The following is a 24,089-nucleotide window of genomic DNA, read 5'->3' as shown; positions in this document are numbered from 1 at the left end:
ATTTTTTGACGATTACAATATTTTCTCTTTATTACGTATACAAGAAAGTAAAAACTTTGAAACAAATATTCTGCTTGGAACAAATACCAAATTTCATTATCTTAGCTCAACACTCTTTACGTTATCTAAAAGATAGATTTAAATACACAACCCTTATTTAGGTAGGTTTAAAATGTGAAATTTGACCAAAATCTCGAAGTCAAATATTTTGGTTATTACAACTTCTCCTGGTATTCTGAAATAATTTTATGTTTTTATTAAAATTTGAATAGAATATAAACTTACTTTGAAAGCAGCTGGAGCTCTTTCACTGGCCCGTTTACCTTCCAACCCAAGTTGCACAAATAATTCAAGAAGTCGTACCAAAAGTTCGTTCAGTTCAGCCTCCCCTTCTAAATCAGCCGCAATGTTGGCCAGCGCATTGATAACAGATAAGGACACATGCCTAATGGAAAAAGACTCTTCAAACTATCTTTTATAATGTTCTAAAATGAATTTTACTAAGCTGAAATAAGTTCAAAATTATTACTTCTCCAATAAGTTATTTGAATTAATCATGTAATTCTATAAGAGTTTTTTCAGGACCATGCTATTAAATGACAAAATAGGCAATTGCCTATGTGGCTCACGCCCTCAATATTGCCGCATAAATCAGAATAACTAGCAGTCACAGTGGCTCAATTTGCAAAGCGTCTCATTCCTCTGATTGGCTGGTCCATGGTTCGAATTCCAACCACAATATTTTATCCAAAGACTGGAATTCTTTTATTTAAAATGCATTTATTGTTCATTTAAGATCTGGAAAGTTCTAGATCTTTCTTAAATATTCAGATTGGATTGTTCTCGAACGTTCTATAAATGTATAAAAGCTGAGCCCCATCAAGGATGGGTAAGTTCTCAATCTCGTGCTGTTATGAGTTGCTTCGTTCTAATAAATCTACTTGTTTGAGGGTTTTTTACATCTTTGTGACAATGGTTTTTGAGATTTTTGAAAGCTGTTTAATTTTATAATTTTATTTAATTATAAAGGCAGCATAATCAAACTTACTCGAATTAAAATCAAGACAGTTTGAATAATTTTGAAACATTATTCTAGAAATATTTAATTAATTAATTAATTACCATTAGCAAATTTTACAATAAATGTGATGTTTTATAATTTAAAAAATGCCCGCTTTATAATCAAATATTATTTAGATTGTTTTAATCAAAGTTTTTCATCTTTTAAAACTATTTTTTAAAATTACTTTTAAACTTCAATTGTGCATTTTTTTGTATGCGATATACTGAAACCAAATTTTTTAGAAAAGGATCTACAGGAAAACGCTTAATGATATCAGACTATCAAAATTTTAAACTACTTACGTAAAAATTAAATTAAAATCGTGAAAAAAAATTGATTTTGAAAGTTTACAGGAGATTCTGTTTAGTTTTATGCCCCGCTTTAAAGCAGCACTAGGGCTATTTTGGGACAGACCTCGTAATTTTGAATCATGATTAGATGACGAGGCCGACACCTGATCTGGCACCCCTCTCTCCAAACTTCCACACCACACCAGAAGTTTACAGGGGAAAAGTGGCCCCAAGTTTTGTATCGCTAAAGGGCTCATAAAAGGCTTAATCCGGATCAGGACACTATTACTCAGCAAATACGTTTCCGATTTAAAATAAATTACTTTTTTGAAACATACCTATAGCCCTGCTTTCTTCCATCAGCACTTCCAACATTATATGCAGAGCTGGATTCTACAGTAATCATGGTAAACATCTTCATCACTTCTTCATGCACATGAAGCTGAAATAAATTAATTAACATATATGAAAACAACAAATCCTAAGATAAAATTTTAGATAAATTAGCCAAATTTAAACATAGCCTAAAAGTTAATTTCCAATCCGTTAGACATAAGCATCTTATTTCTAGCCGGAAAAATGTTTCATCTGAAGTAAGCAATTCTTTTATATGTTGTTTGTGTCAATACACTGAAATTACGAAATATAAATTTTCCTACATTTCCTGGTACAAATAATCATATTTAATTAAATTTTATAAATGCACTAACAGCATAATAAAAATCAGCAAGAGTTATCTCTCCGAAACTGTCTCGCATATTCTCAAATATAGGCATTGGTCCTCTTCCTCTAATTTAAAATTGTGTGAAACTTAGGAAAAGCCATGAATATCAAGACTATTCGGTAAAAGTATACCAGACATTCGCATATGACAATTGTAGGCTCCATAATAATGTGAAGAAAATCATTTTTCAACAGTTTTAGTCCCTGGCAAATGATTAATGGTATTCGAAAAAAAGAATTTCTGTTTTAAATGCGTTTTTCTCAATAGATTGAAACAAAAATTTGACACTAAACTGTATTTGTAGTCACAATATGACTAAATTTGATTTATTTAAATCATTGCATTTTTAAGTTAACGCGTTTACATGTTTCTGAGAAAACAGACCGACAGACAGTCAACTTCTTCTCGAATTTGGCTCAAAATTTCATCACTAATGATGTTAAGTATGAGTACCGAATTTTATTTATACCGTTTTCTTCGTTTTGTGGTTAACGTGTTAGCTTATATTCGAACAACCGGACAGACTAACAGATTTCCACTAAATGGTTTTTGCTCAAAATTCGACAGAAATCTACAAATTTGTTGTAAAGACCATTTACTAAATTTCATCCGTCTAGCTCCAAGCGTTTTTGAGTTATCTTTGTCACAGACAGACAGACGGACATTTTCCAAAAAATGTGTTTTCTAATTCAAGGAGATCTAAAACGTGGAGATTAGTCAAATTCTCATATTCAAATTTTTTGACGATTACTATGCTTTTTCTATATTATGATACCAGAAAGTAATATCAAATATGTGGTGAAAGTTCAAACTTACATCGCCTTTAGCAATGATCATGCATCCAAGCTGATCCACAATAAGAGAGTCTAACCTAGAAGGTGGCTGACAGAATCTTTGTTGAAAAAACTGAAGTATGGATTCCATAGTTCGAGGTGTATTCTTTAATGCCACGGCAACATGCCCCAGAGCAACAATTGTATTGGTAGATACAAGAGTTGATTCCCTGAATAAAAAAAATCCATCAAATTTAATAACACAGCTGGCTTGAAAAAAATCGAATAATGAATAGTTCTGTTGAATAATTATGGGGAAAAAAAATTGACTTACATGTCACTTTTTTCGGCTTGATAAAGTCTATTGGAAACGGATGCTAGAAATGCTTGTACACAGTGAGTATCATTAGCCAGTCCTGCCTTAAGAGCTCTGAAAAAGAATTCAAAACTTTGTTGGTAAAAGGATAAATAAAAAATTTTATTAAGAGATTTAATTAGTTTTTTTTATACATTAAACTGATTTTTTTTTATTAATAAGAGTTCAAATTTAGTAATAGAATATTTAAAATATTTAAACATAAAGCTGAATCATAAAAAATCTAAATAATTAATAAAGGTTTAAAACAAATAATTAATAATGGATTTAATAAATAATTAATAATGGATTTAATAAATAATTAATAATGGATTTAATAAATAATTAATAATGGATTTAATAAATAATTAATAATGGATTTAATGAATAGTTTTAAGGAAAGCAGTTTGTCATTTCTTACAGATAATAATTTTATTTATTAAAAAATGAAAGTCCCTTAAAAAGTGAGCGTTGCATATCGACTGCTTAATTTTACAATTTTTGTCTGTATTTCAAAAACTATTAGTGGCTCTTCCGCCAATAAACCGCACAAACAAACAAAAACTATTAGAGATATGTGCACAATTTTTTGTATACGGACATATTAGCATGTCAATTTTGCACTCATGTAAAAATTTTACTATGTTACAATTCATTTTTTTCCACCTTCATGTTTAAAAATTCATAAAAAATATTAAATTTGAATTATTTATGTGTTTATTTCATAATTTAATAAAAAATGATGTTTTTTTTAGTGAGCGAAAAAGTTTTGAAAATATATAATGTGGTGGTATGTAGACTATTATGATCCATGCAGGAAGCAACAGGACGAATGTTTTTAGGAACATTTCTTTTAATAATCACATTCACACACGAAACAAACACAAACACAAAGACAAGACATTCACGCGCGCGGCTTCACAGTTCAGCGTCACATCTCATTCTAATTACAATCGCAATGCACTATGGGATGACATATGGGATGGCCTAATCAGGCATCACCATCTAGTATCCAAAAAAGAAGATAAGAGTAATGCAACTGCTACAATAATAGTTTCCCAGCTATCGTTTGAAAGTGCAAAAATTTCATTTAACATTGGAAGCGACATTTTTCAAAACCCTATAACTCTCGAAATTATCATCAGAATTTCATTACATTTTATTTAGAAGTTAATTACAAGCTGATAAATCGAGTCGGCTAAAAATCTCGATTTCCGTAATGGAAAAATTTCGAGGTAGTAGTCAATTAACCATGTTAATTAACTCGGTTAGTCAGTTCGTCGGTTGGAATAAAAAACCTGTCATCTCGAGCTAATTTCATCGACACCAATTTTGTGCAGATGCGACAATAAATAAAAAAAGTTACACAGGTGCTCAATTTTTGTTGTTGTTGTTGTTGTTGTTGACTGTACAAGCCTACAGATTTTAAATAAAAACAATAAGATGGGGATTTTAAATTACCTGCACAAATTTTCGATAGCAGTATCACGCAATATTTCAAATGCCGTCCCCGAACTAGTTGTGGTTGCAGAATAGGTAGTTGACGGGCTCTCTGAAGTAACCATTATACTCAAGTTAGCACTTCTGACATGGTGGTCGGTTGATTGCCGATTAAGTCTAAGAAGAATGGGTGAAGGGTTGACTAGAAAGTCTCTGAGTGCATCTATACAACTATGAGCTATGCTAGGAAATTTTTCAGCTAACTGGCCCAAACCCTGCAACAAAAAATTATGTGCTAAGTGACAATAACTCATATAACACATCATACAGAATTACCATTCCAAATTACAAAGAAAAGAACAAAAAAATGACTTAACAAAAACTTTAATAGTTTTATTTTTCTAACCGTTTTTGTATTTTGAAACTAAATAATTTTGAAAGTATTTTTTTTATTTAGAAATTATGATCCGAATCTTACATTTAATTAGAAAAAACATCAAAAATTTTAAAACTACTTAAAAATTTTTGTCGATTCCAGGTTTTAACATTTAAATGGTTTATAAAAAGCCTTTTAATTCTTTTATGCAAAATATCTAAAAGCTTTAATATCTAAGCCCTAAAAGCTTTAAAAAAAACATAAACACATTTTCAGATTCTTCCAATTTGCTTCTGTAAGTAATTGAGATCTATAAACAAGTTTCAAATTAAAAAAAATCGAAATTTACATAAGGTAAATCTTTTACTCATTATTTTAAATAAAGGAACGTGATACATAACAGATTATATTCCAGATTTAAAGACATAAATTTTCAAGTTGATATAAAAAAATGAATATTTCAATTGTAGGTTTTTCTATCATGAAAAACATGAGCACATGAAGTAATAAAGTAAATGCTGTTTATCCCAATTTACAATTTTTTAGAAATGGCTATTTTATGCAGAAACTGCAAAATTTTTTCCCTAAACACAAATGTTAAAGTAATTTATTAATGGGAAATGAAATGCAAGATAATCTGATGATTGAAACAATCTTGTTTTTGATTACAGACACCAATGATTCATGACTTATAAATTTTTCCAATATTGTGTGATTTTCATAATATATATATATATATATATATATATATATATATATATATATATATATATATATATATATCATGGACTCATGGACACAAATATACTATTTGGAATTAAATTTTAATTTTTCTAAACATACGGACTTAAGTAATTTTGCTGCCAACAAGTTAACAAGTAATTAAATTAATTTGTAGAACAGTCATTTTAAACCGTTTCTTCTTAATCCATAAAAAATAAGATACTTTCTTCCTAATCCATTAATATTTTGTAAAGCAGTGTTTATACATTTATCATTTATATACACCATTCAAAGAGAAAATATTTCGTTTACATGATGCAAAGGACATAACTTTCAGATATACGGACGCCCCCCCCTTTTTTTTTAAATTCACAAATTCTAGGTTATAGTAATTATTTTTTGGGAAAAACCTATAAGCTGAGAAACTTTCCATCAAAAGCAAGGAGAATAATATACTTTGATTCCCAAGTATTTAAATAATTTAAACGATTGCTAAGAATAATGTGACAAACCGTTCCACATTTCTTAAAGGTTTTGGACTTACTTTATTTTTCAAAATGAATATCTTTTTTTTTTTAATACATTCATTTAATTCGGTTCCTTTTATTGTGCGTAATACTCAGAGATATTCAACACATCGGACGATTATTAAAGATTTTCTTGCTTTTAAATGTTTAATTTTAAAACTTAACTACTGCTTTCAATACTATGCAGTAATATATTGGCATCATCTTAAAATTTAAATATTATACTTCAAAATTAGTTTGCTTATTAACATAATTAAATATGCAGTAATAAAAGTTGATTATTAAAATTCTCAGTATATGGCGATTCATTATATGATGTTTAACATTATTTCTTTGAGAGAAGTAAAAATGGCACTATATTGTATTTATTTCCTAAATTTATTTAAGAAGTACAAATGTTGCTGTATTATATTTTATCTTCCAAATTTATTTTAGAAGTAAAGATGGTGCTACATTGTATTTACTTTCCAAATTTATTTTAGAAGAGGTAAAAATGATGCTGTATTGTATTTATTTCCTAAATTTATTTTAGAAGTAAAAATGGTGCTGTATTGTATTTATTTCCTAAATTTATTTTAGAAAAAGTAAAAATAGTGGTGTATTGTATTGATTTTCCAAATTTATTTTAGAAGCACTAAAGCTGATTTTCCTACCTCTAAACACACCATCAATAATGGCATGTGAGCCAGAGCTATTTTAGCTGAATGAGAGGAATGAATTTTTTCTTGTAGACGTACACAAAGACTGTCTGCCCCTGAAAAATAATGAAATAAGCATTGATTGGGATGTGAAGAAAACACGAAAGATTTTTACAAAAATAATAATAATAATAATGATTTATGACTTACCTATATCGTCGGCCACAGCCCATACAAGCAAATCTACACACGCTGCATTTGCCTGGACATTAACCTTGAACTTATTAACCACAGTAAAATTAGATTCTTTGTCCTCCCTCTCACTTGCGTCATGCTGTCGAGTCTGAAGTTCTGTTTGACCGGAAAGGAATAGTCCTTTTACAAATTCTTGAACATCTTTCGTGAAAGGTGTAGGTAGATCTGATTACAAAAAGGAGAAATCTTAGCAATATATACATTAAAAATTGAAAAAAAAAACTATATAGTGGCGTAGAAGAAAAATAGCTAGTTTAGTTTAATTAACGTCCCGTTGTAAAGCAACATTAGGGCTATTTTAGGACGAACCTCGTAATTTTGAACCGCGGTCAGATGACGACAACGACATCTGAGTTGGCACACCAGCGGGAGAACGTTTGACTCTAACGGATTTAACGTGCAACAGACCCCCTTACATGGCGATTCTTTGGTGGAATCGTCTCGAACCTGAAACCCTACGTCTCACGAGCCCAGACTTTACCACCAGGCCACCGCGGCCCACAAGAAAAATAGCACTTGTAGCACAATATGATTTTTTCGCCTCTAGTCACCATCAGTGGCAATTACAAGTGACAGTGCCTCAAGCATGATATAATTATTATTCTTTTCCAGCATAATTAGCCACATTTTTAAAGCGTACCTTTATATCGCTTTAAAAAGTGATAGAAATGTACAGATGTTTTGTTTCCATGGCACCGGGGCATCTACACTTCTCTTGCCACCCCTCCTCCCCCTCCCCTCGCTATACTACTATACTTAAAACAGTAAATGAAAATTTTATAAATTGTTTATTAAAACATGTTTAAAACTAGCGATCCCTCAGTTTTCTTATATACTTAAACAATACATCAACTTTTTTGGTTTTATCTGCATCCTCTGATTATATCATGCGACTGGAAGTGGGGGGAAAGCAGTAAACCCTTCAAGGTTACCGTAAGATCGAGTCCCTCCAACACACACACACGATTTTTGACGGCTGCAATTTAATATGTAGTGTTTAATATGATTTGTGTTTAGTAGCGTAAAGTAGGAACTAAGCATGAATTCTGGCTACCTTCTTTCGACAAACTGGGTCCAAATATGAATACATATCTATAATTTTAATTTTAAAAAATGAATTCCATCTATCTAAATCGATGCCTTTTTGAATCAACACTTTTACACAAATACAAATAAACGAGGAGACAGGTAGTTACTTCTCAGAGGGATTTGGGCTAAAATTTAATAGAGATGTAAGTGTTTTGATGATAAAATTATATAACAAATTTCATCTATCTACCTTTCCGCTTTTTTTATTTACTAGATTTACACAGACAGACTAGCACACAGACAGACAAAATTCTCTTCAATAAAATTTACTTTTTTTTTTTTTTTTTTTTTTTTTTTTTTTTTGAAAATTTACGATTTTTGTTTTGCGGCCCCACACCAAATCTCATCCTTCTTGTTCAGTACGTTTTTGAGTTATCGCATTTAGAGATAGGCATAGATCCAAGAATTTATTATTTGCGAACTCAGGTGAACGTGGTCTAAACTGTAAAACGCAAAAACTCATCAAAATCTCGTAATTGAAATTCTTGTCGATTACAATACTTCCGGTTCATAAACAGGAAGTAAAAACACATGATTATTAATACACTAAAAAGTTAAATTATTTAATTTGTTTATTTTCTGCTTTTCAGTAAATAATTTATAATTAATTATTATGAAGATTATAAACCTAATAATAATTAGGTAGCGTCCTATGCATCGAAACAAAATTTAATTAAATTTTATATTAATATATTGACTGCCATCTGTAATCCTTTGTAATGATTAATTGTATCTTTGTATATAAAGTAATTGGCAAAATAAAAACTTTTCTCCTTTTTACTTTAGCCAAATAAGAAAGTACAAAAGAGCAAAGAAATAACAAAGAAGTGAAAATAAAATATAATAAATAATATTAAACTTAAAAAAAAAATTTAACTCACTTTGTTGAGGTTGGAGTAATTCTCGGAGCAAACACACAAGAACCAAATTAATTGTCTCACTAAATGTCTTGTAAGGGAATATCTTCAATTGCCCTGACTGAAATAACAAAAAAAAATTCAAAAATATATATATATTCTTAAAGTCTTAAAAATACTACTTTTATTACAATACCGCATTTAACTTTAGACTGATTACTATTACTATTACTATTGATTAATATTACTATTGAATCATATTTTTAATACAAATCAATATAAAATAAGAAATTGTTGAAAAGAAAAGAACTTTGGTTCATTTTAAAAAATTTCACCAGAATTTAAAAATAAACTTTTACAGAAGCGTAGAAAGTAAAAAATTTCTAAGAAATCGAAGCTGTATTGTTGCATCTGATTCTTCATTTAATCTACAAATCTTATTCTGATTTCAGTCTAATACTCATTTAATGTTTAATTAATGAGAAAGGAATTTTCATTAACTATCAAATAAGAATGAAAAAAAGGAAAAAGAAGAAAAAAAATTGAAAAAAGAAAACTTATTATAAAATATTATTGGAAGTTCGAAAACGTTCTAAGGAAAGTCACAAAGTAAAAGAACTTTTCCAATTTCTCTTTCCAGGGTTTAATAACACTGCTAGTATCCAACGCTGAATTGGTGTAGTCGGCAACACATTTATTCAGTCGCGTTAGTCGTTGGGGATGTTGCAAACCGTTAAGTATAGCAACTCCATTGCCAATCTGCACCAAGGAAGAAATGAGGGCAGTAATTCCTTTTTTGTTTGCGAAAAGTGTTAAACTTGCGAAAATTATTCGTCGAATGCAAGCGCATGGTGACATATGTTTATTGAGAAGCATGATCTACGAATGGATAGAGCGCTTCAGAAAGTGAAGAACTTCTTTATTAGATGACGATTTATCGGGCAGGCCATCGGTATCAACCACTGAGGACAATTTGAAAGTCGTTAAGGTTATGGTGATGGAAAGCAGACGAAGCAATGTGTAGTAGAAAACTGCGAAAAGATGTCCTCCTGCAATAAGTCAATACTCGGCCACATTCTGCCCAACAGACGGACGAAACAATAATGAACTCAAATTGGTATTCGAAGTGCTGGAACACCGCCATATAGTTCAGATCTGGCTCCAAGCGATTTTGTTTGGACCACTGAAGAAAGCGCTAAGTGGAAGATTTGCAATCGATGAAAAAGACGTTGATATGGTGCTAAATTGATTACAGATAAAACCGAAAAATTTGTGAAACGTTGGGAAACGTGAGTTGAAGTCCTGGTTGGCTATGTGGAATGTATATTTCCGTTTATATCAGAATAAATGCACCTTTCCTCAAATGTCCTTTTACTTTTTGACTCTCCCCCTTAATTGAACAACAAAGCCGAGTTAAGAAGAAAAAAAAATATAGAAATCCATATTCGAGACATTACATTATTCAAATCTGATGAAAGTTTGCTCAAATAGAGACTTCGGCATACCTTTAAGAAATCTTTAGAATACTTTGATAAACAAAGAATTCAAAGATAGAGAAAACAAAAGAAATAAATATAATACTTTTTTTTTAAATTACACGGCATTGTACTATAAGAATTTCATCCTGAAATTATGAGATTGTGTACAGAAAAAAAAAATTAATGCATGTACTTACGTTGTAAATTTCAGAAGCCTGTTCATCTAAATATTCTAACAAATCTTTGGTTAGCAGCTTTTTAGCCTAGTTTAAAAGAAATGTATTAAAATCATTACAGTGCAACAGATATGAAATGAATGTTCACTATATTAAAACTATTATAATTTATATAAGTATTCATAAGGCTAAACTTAAAAAAAATATTCATTTTCACATGTTATGGTAATAGCCATATTTTCGCTCATTTTTAAATAGCAACCATGTGAGAAAAAAAACAATGTATTTGATAGAATTCTTTTCATATTGTCATTTAATTAATAATAAAAATTATTACATAATCATTATTTATGCTGATGAATGATAGTATAAATTTTCAAAATAAGAAAAAAAACATGATAATTCTGACATTCTTGGAGCTCTAAGACTTTGTAGAACAATTTACTATAATCTGTCTACAAAATGGTGTATTTTATTTTTGAGCCAATTCAATAAAATAAAGCAGAAAGGAAAAAAAAAATTTTTTTTCAAACTTTAAACATGCTTTTAGTTTATAATAACTACAGTTAAACTATTCCATTTCTGAAATATCATAAATCATTTTATAAATAATTTAAAAGTTATTCATACATTTTAGATAATTCATTGAATTCACTTTAATATATGAAGACATAACATTTTAATCCTTTTTAAATTATTTATTTTGGAAATACAATCCTGGATGTTACATAAACTAGACAACAGTAAAAAAAAATAAAAAATTTATAAAATATAAAGCTTTAGAAATACTCCATTAGAAATTGTCCAAAAGAAATTATCATAATAAAGTTTCATAATTACCATAAAGCTTATTATTATTACTAAACAACTAGGTGAAAAAAAATGAATTTATAAGCTTTATCGTAAATCAACACCTTCTAGGAGTTAAAAACAATCAAGGATATAATTTGGAGGGAAAAAAAGAAAAAGAAAAGTCAGCATATAATATATAGAACAAAAATCCACAATTAATGTCTTACTGGTTAATGAAGACATTTTAAGTCATTCTTAATCAAAGATAATATCATGCATTGATTCTTGCAAAGATTCCTAATCATTATACGAATCACAGACCTTTTATTTTGAACATTATTTTGGCATTTGGGCGATAAGTTTCCTATGATAACCTTAATGAAATGAAAGATTTTTGTTATAAGACAAGACAATAACGCGATGATCTGGATTATCTTGGACTCTACAGATCCAATGATCAAAGAGAAATTATGACGAACCGATTAGTCACTAAGGATCCATGTTCTGTAATGACTTGATTAAATTTTAAAATTGAAAGAAGTTTCTTTAATACTGATGCGAATCTGTAATGTTGCTTCCTAGCACAGTTAGTTTCATCGTAGGAAAAACCTTTTTACGATCGGCTCTATTAGATGCTGATGGAATGCCGAATCAATGGCTCCCAGGCTTGGCGACAAAATGTACTGGAATTTTGGCGGTAGGACCACTAGGGAGCGAGTTATGCTTGATTGTTCGAGAACCTTCTCTGGCCTGCTCCAGAACCTATAAAAGACCGGCTGTCCAAGCCGAAGTTAGTCGTAAAGTGAGTCCAAGACGAATTAGTTGGAACAGTCCAGCGAAGCGCAAGCATTGAGTTCAGCTCAAGCAATTAATGGATTGAGAATTAGTAGGTACCATGCGCCGAGTTTTCGAGACAAATATTGAAGCAGCATCGAGTTGTGTGTGGAGTAGCCAGTCGTATAGTAGTGAGTTGGTAATTGGGTACAGCTAAAGCAAGAAAACAGTGGAGATACGCAGGCGTTCTGTAACAATATTAATGAATAGAAAAGTTAATGTATCGATCTTTTACGTGAAAAATGATGTTGTGTCTTTAATTTTCATTAATGTTATATGTCAGTTTGTTGATGTATGAAATACCAAGGACTTGGTCTCTCCGAAGCTTGCTCACATGGATAACAGAAGTCCTATCCCTTTCTACCTTTGGCGTGAATCTAGCATGTATCATGTATGTATTTTATGCGCCTTTTTCCGGTATATTGAAACCAAAATTTGACTTAGAACTATAAGTGTAGTCATAAGATCACATAAAAAATTTCATTCGTTTAAGTCATTGAGTTGCATGTACACAAGTCGACAGACGCTCAATCACTTGATGAATTTAGTTCAAAATTTGATAACTATCTATATTTTAGATTTTAAACCTGTGTGCCAAATTTTATCAATTTATCTCTTTGCATTTTGTAGTTATCTAGTTCATTTGTACTCGAAAAGTAAGATACAGACTTCCTGTGAATGGATTTCGCTCAAAATTTTATAGAAATCTAAAAATTTTATCCTAATTATATATGCCAAATTTCAGCCATCTAGCTCAAAACGTTTTTGAGTTATCATGTTCATAGACAAATAATCATAGCGCCAAAAATGTATTTTTCAGCTTCAAGGAGGTCTGAGGAAATTCGTCAAAACATTGAATTCAATATTTTTTTTTTTTTTTTTTTTAACGATTACAATATTTTCTTTCTAAACGAAAAACTAAAAAATTAATAGAAACAAATCTGAATTCAAATTAAAAGCCAGAGAAAAGAACCAGACTTACAATGGCTAAAACAGCTTGTAGATGATTGACAGAAAATATCAACGAGTGCTCTTCATCTTTCAGCAAACCTAGAGCAGGGAGCTTGCCGAAACTTGACCCAAACTTATAAAAATAATAAACTGTGGGGTCATAAGTCATAGATGACTGACTATAAAGTGAAGCTCTCTTGCTGGAAAGTCCGCTACCACCCATAGCAGACAGGTCAGCACCAGAGTCTTGACTGGTCAGCACATTACTGGATGCATTGCGAGACACGGCTGACATGGAACGGTGCAGAATGGGTCTGAAATTATGGAAAGTACGCTGCTTCAGGGAGTTAGAGCTGGCAACTTTGTGTATTTTTGGCGATTCCGGAGAATGGTTATTAGTTGGAGTGAGGGTCGGAAATAATCGGCAAAATAAAGGTGGACCGTTTTTACTGGCTCTGCCCACAGCTCGTGCTGTTCCTATGAATACAGGCACAATTGATTTGCACAGAGTAACTGAAAGAAAATAATATTCCCATTAGAAAAGTTTTAGTTAATTTTTTCCATTTTCCAAATTTGATTATAAACAATTATCGGCGGGAATACAGATCAAACCAAAATTCTATGCCCCCAAGCCAAAACTTTAAATACATCCTACATTTCAAAATTTTCATTACATTTGTTTCGAAAATAGTATCTAAATACTTTGCTATGAAATCATTGCAGCAAATAATAAAAAGTTTCATATTAAAGCAATGCCTATACAAGGTGCCCCAGGATTGTTGGGACAAACTTTAAGAGGAGATAGAGGACATCAAAAGGAATTAGATTTGCATAGCAACCCATGGTAGGAAACGTCTTCGTTCGGCGCTAGATGGCGTTGTTCACAAGAGTATTGTAGGAATTGTCGTAGTCATATAAGTTGTCATGGCCCGCAGAGGAGTTGGAACGTTTTGCGAACACCTAGCTGATAGATAATTTACGGATTGGTGGAATGAAATGCATGAACAGTAAAAAGATTGTATCACAAAAGGTACGCACCGGACCGCCGGATGTTTACTAATTTGCATCACAATTTGTGTGAATATGGATCATTACGAGGTAATAGGCATTGTGAGGGCGAGCCACTAGTGATTCGAATGCCCAGTATGGAACAAAATGTGTTGGATACCGTTCGAAGTAGTCCGAGAACCAGCGTACCAGCCGTCACTGCTGCCGTTGGAGGATCTGGAGGTTCATCGCGTTTTGCAAAGTGAAGGCTTACAACTATACCATCTTCAAAGAATACCATCACTACTCCCCACGGTGGTATCTCGACCAATGTCGCCAAGAAGCGCATTTCCAATCCTACGTTTTACGTTGCCGCCGCCTACACCATCATACTTCTCGCGAGATGGTGTGTTCACCAACACAATGCGCATTTATGGCCAGACGAAACCACATGCTGCCCAACATCGCTTTTTAGTACATATTTGGATTGTAGTAGTTGGCAACCTCTTAATCGGGCCTCATTTATTTCCAACACATCTTATAGCTGCAGATTATCTCATATTTTTATAAGAGGTGCTACTAAACTTACTTGACCTTATGCCACGACATGTCAGACGATTGTGGTTTCAACATGATGAGGCACCTCCCCATTATGGCAGATGATTTACGGAACTGATGAATTTGAATCAAGTGTTAGGTCATCAATGGATTGGGCGTGGTGGACCGGTTCCCAGGCCATCACGCTCTCCTGCTTTAAGCAACAAGGATTTCTTTCTTTGGGGGGGGAGGGGGTGCACTGAAAAGTGCTATGCATGCAACACCTGTAGATTCCGAAATAGATCTGGTTGCAAGAATCATCGGTGCTGCTGCGAATATCTAACAAAATCAAGGTATATTACAGTGAGTCCGCCAATACATGGTCCAACGGTGTAACGTATGCATCGCTAGTAATGGTGGAAACTTTTGTGACATTTTCACAAATCATCTACCACAACATATGTAATATCTTTGACTAATAAATATTTCAGATGATCTCAATCTTGTGTCTCTTCGTTTCTTATACCTGCCATAATACTTTCCAACGAAGTTTCCGACCATGGGTTGCTGTGCAAATCTGAATCCTTGTGATGTCTCCTACCTTCCCTTAAAGTTTTTTTCAATATTCCTGGGACACTCTGTATAGTTAAAATAATCAAGAACCTATCAAAAAACCAGTACCCCAGTTCCAATCACTAATTCGATATTTTTTATTTCATATGAGATCTCATAACTTCTACATACGTTATCAATAATCCTTGCCTCCAGCTACTCTCAATTTTCAAGAGAAATTGAAAAATACTAATTTACAATACATCATCCTAAAGAAAAAATCTGTACTGAATCCTCCAGCACTAGTGACAGCAATGATTTCGCCAATTTTCATTTCATGTGGACTATAGATAAGTCATCAATGATCATCTTTCCCCATTCGCCTCCATTATCATTAGATAGCTCAAAACAAAACTTTGACAGCACTACCAACTTAAAGAACTGGATTGATTTCACCAATTTTGTTATTTCTCAATTTTGCAAATACAATTTACTAAAGGAAATACTATTTTTATTGAACAAGCATAATTTAAAATAATGCCTTCTTTAGTGGTGATAAGATGTAATTCATATAGCTCTCTTGAAACTGGACAATGGTAGTGAGCAAGTGACCACTGATGATATATCTGCCATAAACTTTCACATGAAATAAAAACTGATGAAATCAGGACTTTGATTGTGACTGGGAGTTTCTGCCAAGGTTCCTTCTTATTGAGAATATACAATGAAGTAGAGTTTTTCCAGTTTTCTCTCAAAAATGGAAATTGTTGATAGGAAAGTGACCAATGATGACATATCTCAGGGACTAGGCTTTTATATAAAATAAAATAAGCAAAATCAAATCATAACCATTTGAATCACTCCCCCAACCCAAAAAGTAAAAGCTGATTTTTTAAAATTTTTTTTTGGTTATATTAATTATTTTAAATATACATTCAAGATGAATAGCTAGTCGCTGGCGGTGGCTACTATCCTTTTATTTTGCCTTTAGAACAAAACAAATAAATAAAGCAAAAGGGAAAAAATATAACAATAAATTAATAAAATACATTATTACTTTTTTAAATTATTAGGATTTTTACACCTGACTCTAAAAATTTATTGAATTATCATTTTTAAATGAACATTAAGTTTATATCATTTAAAATTTGATTATGTAAAAAAAAGCAGAAAAATTGTTGGAAGAGTAGGTATAACTTATAAAAGTATACTTTTAGAAGCAATGGATTTTGATTCCTTTTCTTTATAGTTCCTACAAATATTGGCCAAGGTTCCAAGAAGTTCAACTTGTGCTGCAATAATCTAAAAACACAAATAAAATATAATAAACACCTTCTTATTTCGCATTCTTTTAATTGCTAATCAGTGGCAAATAATCATTACTGCTAAATGTGACAAAAACAATGAATAATGTAGAAAAAATAAGAAAAAAGAAAGTTCAAAAGAACTTTAAATCAAATAAATACTCAAAAGATATACAAGTACGATAAGCAACAAGTTAACTTAAACAAGTATGAAAAACAACAACAATCACAAAGCATTTATTACAATTTAGAAAAATCACATTGATTAAAATCATAAAAAGATACAATTACTTTCAGATAAATATCAATAACTTCCTAACTGATTTCTTTAACTTGCAATGAAAAATGAGCAGATTTTTAAAAAACCAAAGTGGATCCAATTCAATCAAAAAATCCTCTTATTTCCAAAAAAAGTTTTTTTTTTTTTTTTTTTTTTTGCTATGAACTTTAAAATAATTATTTGATAAAGTAATGGTAATAATAAATAAAATTTTCTAGTCACATATTATAGTAAAATTGCCTCTTGCCCTGTAAATTCCTATTTCTGTTGTAATTTCTTTCTGAACTACTGCTCAAACCTAAACTAAAATTTTTGATCAGAAGATACAAAAAAAAAATCTCATATCTAATTAACAATACATATGAATAAAGAATAGATAAACATTTGATTTCAGACAACTTCAGCACATTTTCTTTTAACAATAAAAAATAATATTTTATTTTATAAATAATGATGCACTAAATAACATAATTTCTTTTTCTATTAGAAAAGTTTGAAAAAAAATGATATCTATTAAGAACCAAATTCTTGGATTTTCGATCTTGGATTGACAATTGAAAAACCTGTATAAAATGATTAGAAATAAATTCTCTAATTGAAGTATATTTGCACAGAGAGTTGTCTAATTGCATTCCATATGCTTTGCTTGTTTAATAACAGTTTGCCGTTTGCATGTGCATCATTAATTTCTGCAAATGCTGTCTTATATATGTTTCAGTTCTATTTCTCATATGTTGCATCTTCCTGTCAAATAAAATATCATTACCTACTATCAAGCTTGCTGATAGTAGATAATCATACACCCATCACTCAAATTCCCTGCAACAATATTAATTTGGATTATTTTTCCATACAAGTTACAATTTCTACTTAAGTGATATTAATTCAAAGATTTATACATTAATACTTATAAAGTATCAATTAATAAATAAACTTTAAAATTCAAATATTTAATTATGGCATTAAATATCTTTTATTCTACACATGAATAAGAAAAAAAAGACAAACTTACTTCATCTCGCAAATTTTCACAAAGGCAAGCAATATCAGAAAGCAAAGTATTAAGACAAAATGCAAAACGCTCACTGACAGGAATACCTAAAAGAAAGAAGAAAGACAATTAAGTTAATTTTACGTAAATCTCAGTTAATTTTCAGTAAATTCATACTCTCTTTTTACACTCTTAATAATGATAAAAAAATATTTCCATTGACAGCATTTGACAGACAAAAAAAAGGGGGGAAGGAAAAGTAAGTATATTTAGTCCTATTGGAAATTTATTTTTGAAGTACCAAGCATTTATAAAGTGTCACAAAATAAAATATTTCCTTAAACTACCAATGAAACAATATATATGTGTAATAAAGTCAAATTATTCATGCTTGTCATTTTAATTCTTTTTCTATCCATTGACATTCTAACTTTTAAAATACTTTTAATTTTCAGATATATGAATTTGGTTTTTCTCAAATCTCTCTGCATATAATAACTATAACTTTAACTGTCTAATACAAAGCTGCTATATCACATGAATGTCCTATGTCTAAAAGAAACATTGATCAACTTTTTTCCAATAAAATTCTCACCTCAAATGAATAAAAACTCTCTGAACTCTCATACTCTCTTTGCCGTCTCTTATAATGATACTATAAGCATGTTATTCAGGTTTTGAGTCATGGTTCGACCAATGAATGTGTATTAGTGGATATTAAACATTTCTGATAAATGAACAGGAGAATGTGGATTGCAAAAGGGGAATATAGCTCTTTTTGAAGACAATATCGGATAATTAAGCTAAATGATACTGTCTCCACCTATAATGGAAGGTATAATTCTTCACTTATCACTGATATAATTCTTAATTTATAAGCTGATTTCCCTCCCTGACAAGCAAATTAATGTATCGTTCGCCAGGTTTCACATTCTGCTTCCACTTTTAACATTGATTTTCAATTTATTTCCACAGAGTTTCTAAAATTGCAGCAATCTGCACATTTGGTTCATATGTGTTTTGCACTTTTTTTCTTTACTCCAGTTTACCTTCAATTTTCACTTGATATTTTTTCTCTCTCTTTTTTTGCTTGCTAGTTATATTCTCTCTTTCCCTCTTGTGCGTGCGTGTGTGTGTGCTGTACATGTGGACAATATTAGTGGAAACAAATAGTATAAACTATGGAAGTGTCTTATTTCAATTTCAGACATAGCCTGCATTAACAAAAAAGAGTAAAATAATTATAAACACACAAAAAACATGGCCCTTACTGAACTGAGGACTCAGAGAATGTGTAAAGTAATTTCTTATAAATAGGCTTCAAAATCTTTTTAATACACACGAAAATCAGTCATTTCACTGATATTTATCATGAAGAAATATAAAATTACATCGTTTGAATGTCATGATGCTAATTTATTATGTATATAATCAATACTATAATGTCAAAATGTAAAGATAATTTAAAAATACTTTTAATATACATAAATAAAAAACAGTAATTAAGTGAAGTAAAAAACTTACGATCACTGTCATGAAGACGTATTTCTTCAACCCAGATAGCTTTAGCTAATCCTCTCAAAAGTTTCAAAAGATAAGGAAAGATATGGTCTACATGCTGCAATAAAAGAAACGGAGTGTTTAATTTGAAGGGGTGTATAAATAATATATGTAAATGATTAAGTAAATAAAGAAAGAAAGAAATGCTTTTAAAAAACTGGAATACAGCAAAGATAAAAAAAAAATTTCAAGGAAATAATAATGGAAAAATTCATATTTATATTGTCTAAGTTTTTATTTATTGTGCCTTTTCAAATAACATACTTCCAAAAAATCAATTTTTTAGGTAAATAAAGACTTTAAACCATGTCCCAAATCTACCATCATTTAAATACTTTTGTATAGATAAGTTTAGTCTAGATACAGAAGAAAAATCTGACATATTATTGAATTTCTATTTAGCAAAATAATTTAGATGAATTTACTTTAAAGAAACTATCATACATAAATTAAAAATATATATTAAGTTCAATTACTTTATTCCTCTAAAACGAATATTGATTAAAAATTTTAGCAACACAAAAATATACTTAAATTTTTTTTAAACCAAGGTATTGATATTAAGTTAGTTTTTAAAAAAAATCTCTTATACTTTTCCTTCTTCTGGAAAGAAAAATGTTTAGATTTCAAGAAATTTTTAAAAATATTTAACTATAGAAATATTTAAAATATTAATTATTAAAAATAAATTTATTTAGTACAATGCAAAGATTTAAAATCAAACAAAATAAATTGCATGAATAAGATTATTTGACTTGTAATGATAATAATTTACTACAAAATAAAAATGCAATAAATTAATTTGGATATTTAATTAAATTACTTCTATATTTATCATTTCAATATTAAAAATTACAACTATAAATAAAGATATGAAATCTATCAGTAAGCACACACTCACCTGATAGCCTGACTGTAGAAAAAATATACCCAATGCAAATACAGCATCTTGTCCTCGTTGATCAAATTTAAAAATTCCTTGGGCTGATTCTTGTGGACACATATTCAGAAGATGATTTACCTTCAAAAAATTTAAAAAATCAACAAGTTTTCAAATTCAGTTAGCATGTGAAATTTAAATTTTTAAAATATCCAAAAATATTGAATTTCCTTATATTAAATAATCATTAAATTTTACTTTCTTTCAAGGTGATTTAATATCAAAGTAAAACTTTGTAAATAAACACTTATGTATACTTGTAAATTAATATTACAAGTAAAAACTTATGTATACTTGTAATATTAATAAACACTTATTAATATTACAAGTAAACACTTATGCATACTCATAATATTAATAAACTTTACAAGTAAACACTTATGTATACTCATAAAAGCAAATATTATCAAAATCTCAATGTATTAAAAATAAGTATATCAAAAGTTTTCACTCTTTGCTAAAATCATTCACATTCTCACTCATCTTTTAAAAACTATACTCGGTTTTTTTACACTTATAATGCTGGTGTGCTACATAACAATTGTAAAAAAAAAAAAAAAAAAAAAAAAAAAAAAATCTTTATTGTGTATTGTAATGAACCAAATGAGATATCTAAAATTAATTCTAAATATCTTGATTTTTTTAAGGAAATCTTTAAACTATGCAGAGATTAATTTTTAAAAAGTCAGATGTGTTCGAAAAATTTTTTCTGTGTGATTAATAATTGGGAAGGGAAGATCAATACTTGCAAAATAATTTAAGTCTTTGATAAACAATAATAGCATTTCATATCATTTTATTAGCAAAAAATTAATCACATAATTACCAACATTCAATGGAGAAAATATTTTTTTAACCTTTACCAAGAATGATGCAATACTTTATAATTAAAAATAATAACAAATAAAACAATGTAATTTAAAGTAAAATTTGTTTAGTTTTATTATTTAAAAGTTCAACTTAAAAAGAAGAATAGTCGTGACATTTTAAGGAATAGCAAATGAATAATTTATTAAAATTCATTTCCAATTTTAAAAACATGATAATTGCTATTATTAAAAGAACAGTCCAATTGTTATACAAAATACAAAGCTTAGTATCCGAACTGATAAACACTCTTCAAATGCTTATACTCTGTAATTTGTAAATATTAAAGATCTGAATCAAATTAATTGCAGACTAGAAGACTTTTATTTTTCATAAATATAAATCATTTTACTTTTTGTTTCTGGTCTATAATTTATACTTAAAAACTGATGTCATTTCCTTCATAGCAAATCATTGAATTCTAAAACTGCTTAATTTTTATTATTAAATTAACATCATAATAATATAATGGTTTATCTTCTATGTGTATATGTTTTTGTTTCAAATATGTAATTAATTTAAAAGATTTTTAAAAAGCTAACTGATGTCATAACATCAAATTATGTACGAAATAAAATAATTAAAAAAGAAAAAAAATAAAGAAGGAAATATATTCTTTTCTTCAAAAAACAGAAAAAATAAAATAAGTGATTAAAATTTACTTTCTTTAAAAAATTATCCATGCTGAATTTTTCTTCCTTCCTTTACAAACACTCTTATCCATGATTTAAAAATAATAAAAAAATTATGATTTTAATAAAACAGTTTTCACATGTGCAAAAAATATTATAATGATTCTACTTTCTGCAATGAGAATTTTTTAAAAAATCTCAAATCTCCTAAAAGTCATAATGCAAAGCAACCTGAAAAATTTTAATACTATATTTCGCCTTTGATGAAAAAGATTCAATTGTCATAAAAATATTTATTAATATAGGCATTGCCTTCATTGGAATTCAAATGCATTATTGTATAAATCACTACAACAAAAAAAAAATCTTGGTTATCATCAAAAAAATTATTTTGTTATATTATGCATACAAAAAAATATGATAAATAAAAATTCTTAAAAAAAGAAGAAAGAAAATTTTGGCATTAATAAATTTTTTATTTGCAACTTTAAAAATTGTAGATAAAAAAAAAATCACATCTACTAAAATTTATTTTCAAATGCTAAATAAAAAAAAATGTTCATAGATAATAAACTATCTTCTCTACATACATAAATATGATAATAATACATATCAAACAAACAAATATGATAATTTTATTTTGATAACAGAGAAAAATACAAAATGATAATTTGAAATTTATCACAGAACTTTAGTTTTATAATCTTAGAAGATCTAAATATAGATATATAAGACAAAACAATAACTGTCAAAGCAAACATCTAATTATTTATTCGGAAAGAATTTTTCTTATTCATTAATCTTAGAAGATCTGTATATAGATATATAAGATAAAACAATAACTTTCAAAGCAAATATTAACATCTAATTATTCATTCAAAAAGAAATTTTCCTTATTCCTTTATAAATGTGTAGAATTTAAAATTACTACTTCCTCATTGAATTCAAAAGAAAAAGTAAATGAATATAAACAGGACAGGAAAAATATTTGACCTATGTCACATCTCAGAGATTTCCTTAACCAGTGGATTTATTTATGCCGTAAGTCGTCATCTGAATTAATTTCATATGCATAAAAGAATATTGGAAATATTAAGAACCCTATATTTAAATGCAATTGAAGCATATGACTGAAGATTATATAAAGGATCCATTTCTAGAATTTAAACAAATGAACACAATTACATTAAGAGGCAATTATGTTTAACAGCCAAGACTAGATTTTTTTTAAATCCATATTTAAGCTCAATGAATCTGATAAGATAATTAAAACAAAATTTTAATCCTTCTTCCTGTTTCTGAAATAAATATATAAGTATAGTAATTTTAAGTAAATAAGTTCGACCCACGCAAATTTACCAAAGAAACTTATGGCGAGAATACCAAACATAATACCAATGAAACCATGAAAAATTATTTATTGATTCTATAGAGAGATTACATTAATTATTAGCTAGTATAAATACTTTCTATTCAACACTATTTCATTTTGCTATTTTCATTTTATTGGTATTTACAAGTTATATTTCTTTTCTCTTTTTATAATATGCAATTTCCGAATTTTACTGATAAGAGAATATTAACAGTTACAAACCTTTTCCCATGGTGCAGGTCTCAGCGAAGCAAGAGATCGAGCCAAAAGTTGGACAGCATTAAAATAGAATTCTTTACTGCTCACTCCGGCCATATTTAAAGATAGAATACTTAATATCTTTACTTTTACAATATACAAGGAAGGAGGAAAAAATCTACAAGATCACATTGCTTCTCATGTCAAGGTTTACAACACGAAGTGTGTTTAAAGAATAATCCTTACTATGATTATGAAATTCATAATTAAAATTATGTTTAACAAATATTTGCGTGTATTTTCATTTCCTAAAACAAGTTGTTGAAACCAACAGATGATTTTTGTTTTTGTTTATATGGATCATTTCAGCTCACTTTAATTTTTGGTATTTTTCATGATGGGGCATAATTAACGGCACGGCTTTACCCCAAAAGAAAATTTATGTTGGATAATTGTTTATATATCATTTCTCCAGCAAAATTGAAATTCCTTACTAAAAATTTATTTTTTATATAAGAATAAGGAAAC

General features: G+C 29.2%; 1 protein-coding gene across 1 annotated transcript in view; it reads right to left on the bottom strand.

Annotated features, from left to right (window-relative positions):
• Positions 1-23,924, bottom strand: part of LOC129971374 (phosphatidylinositol 4-kinase alpha-like) — an 80,645-nt gene extending 56,721 nt beyond the window's left edge. The window contains exons 1-15 of the mRNA XM_056085079.1: positions 23,586-23,924; positions 20,454-20,573; positions 19,517-19,610; positions 18,014-18,099; positions 16,629-16,719; positions 13,373-13,854; positions 10,786-10,851; positions 9,135-9,231; positions 7,120-7,329; positions 6,925-7,025; positions 4,667-4,920; positions 3,185-3,280; positions 2,894-3,080; positions 1,692-1,795; positions 286-445 (exon numbers count right to left, since the gene is read on the bottom strand). Coding sequence (XP_055941054.1) covers positions 286-445; positions 1,692-1,795; positions 2,894-3,080; positions 3,185-3,280; positions 4,667-4,920; positions 6,925-7,025; positions 7,120-7,329; positions 9,135-9,231; positions 10,786-10,851; positions 13,373-13,854; positions 16,629-16,719; positions 18,014-18,099; positions 19,517-19,610; positions 20,454-20,573; positions 23,586-23,678 — 2,241 coding nt within the window. The 5' untranslated portion in view covers positions 23,679-23,924. The remainder of the gene's footprint in view (positions 1-285; positions 446-1,691; positions 1,796-2,893; positions 3,081-3,184; positions 3,281-4,666; positions 4,921-6,924; positions 7,026-7,119; positions 7,330-9,134; positions 9,232-10,785; positions 10,852-13,372; positions 13,855-16,628; positions 16,720-18,013; positions 18,100-19,516; positions 19,611-20,453; positions 20,574-23,585) is intronic.
• Positions 23,925-24,089: the final 165 nt, after the last annotated feature.

The sequence above is a fragment of the Argiope bruennichi genome, chromosome 6, assembly GCF_947563725.1.
Source record: "Argiope bruennichi chromosome 6, qqArgBrue1.1, whole genome shotgun sequence".
Lineage (NCBI taxonomy): Eukaryota > Metazoa > Arthropoda > Arachnida > Araneae > Araneidae > Argiope > Argiope bruennichi.
The sequence above is the reverse complement of the archived record's forward strand: the minus strand, read 5'-3'. Positions and strand labels throughout refer to the sequence as shown.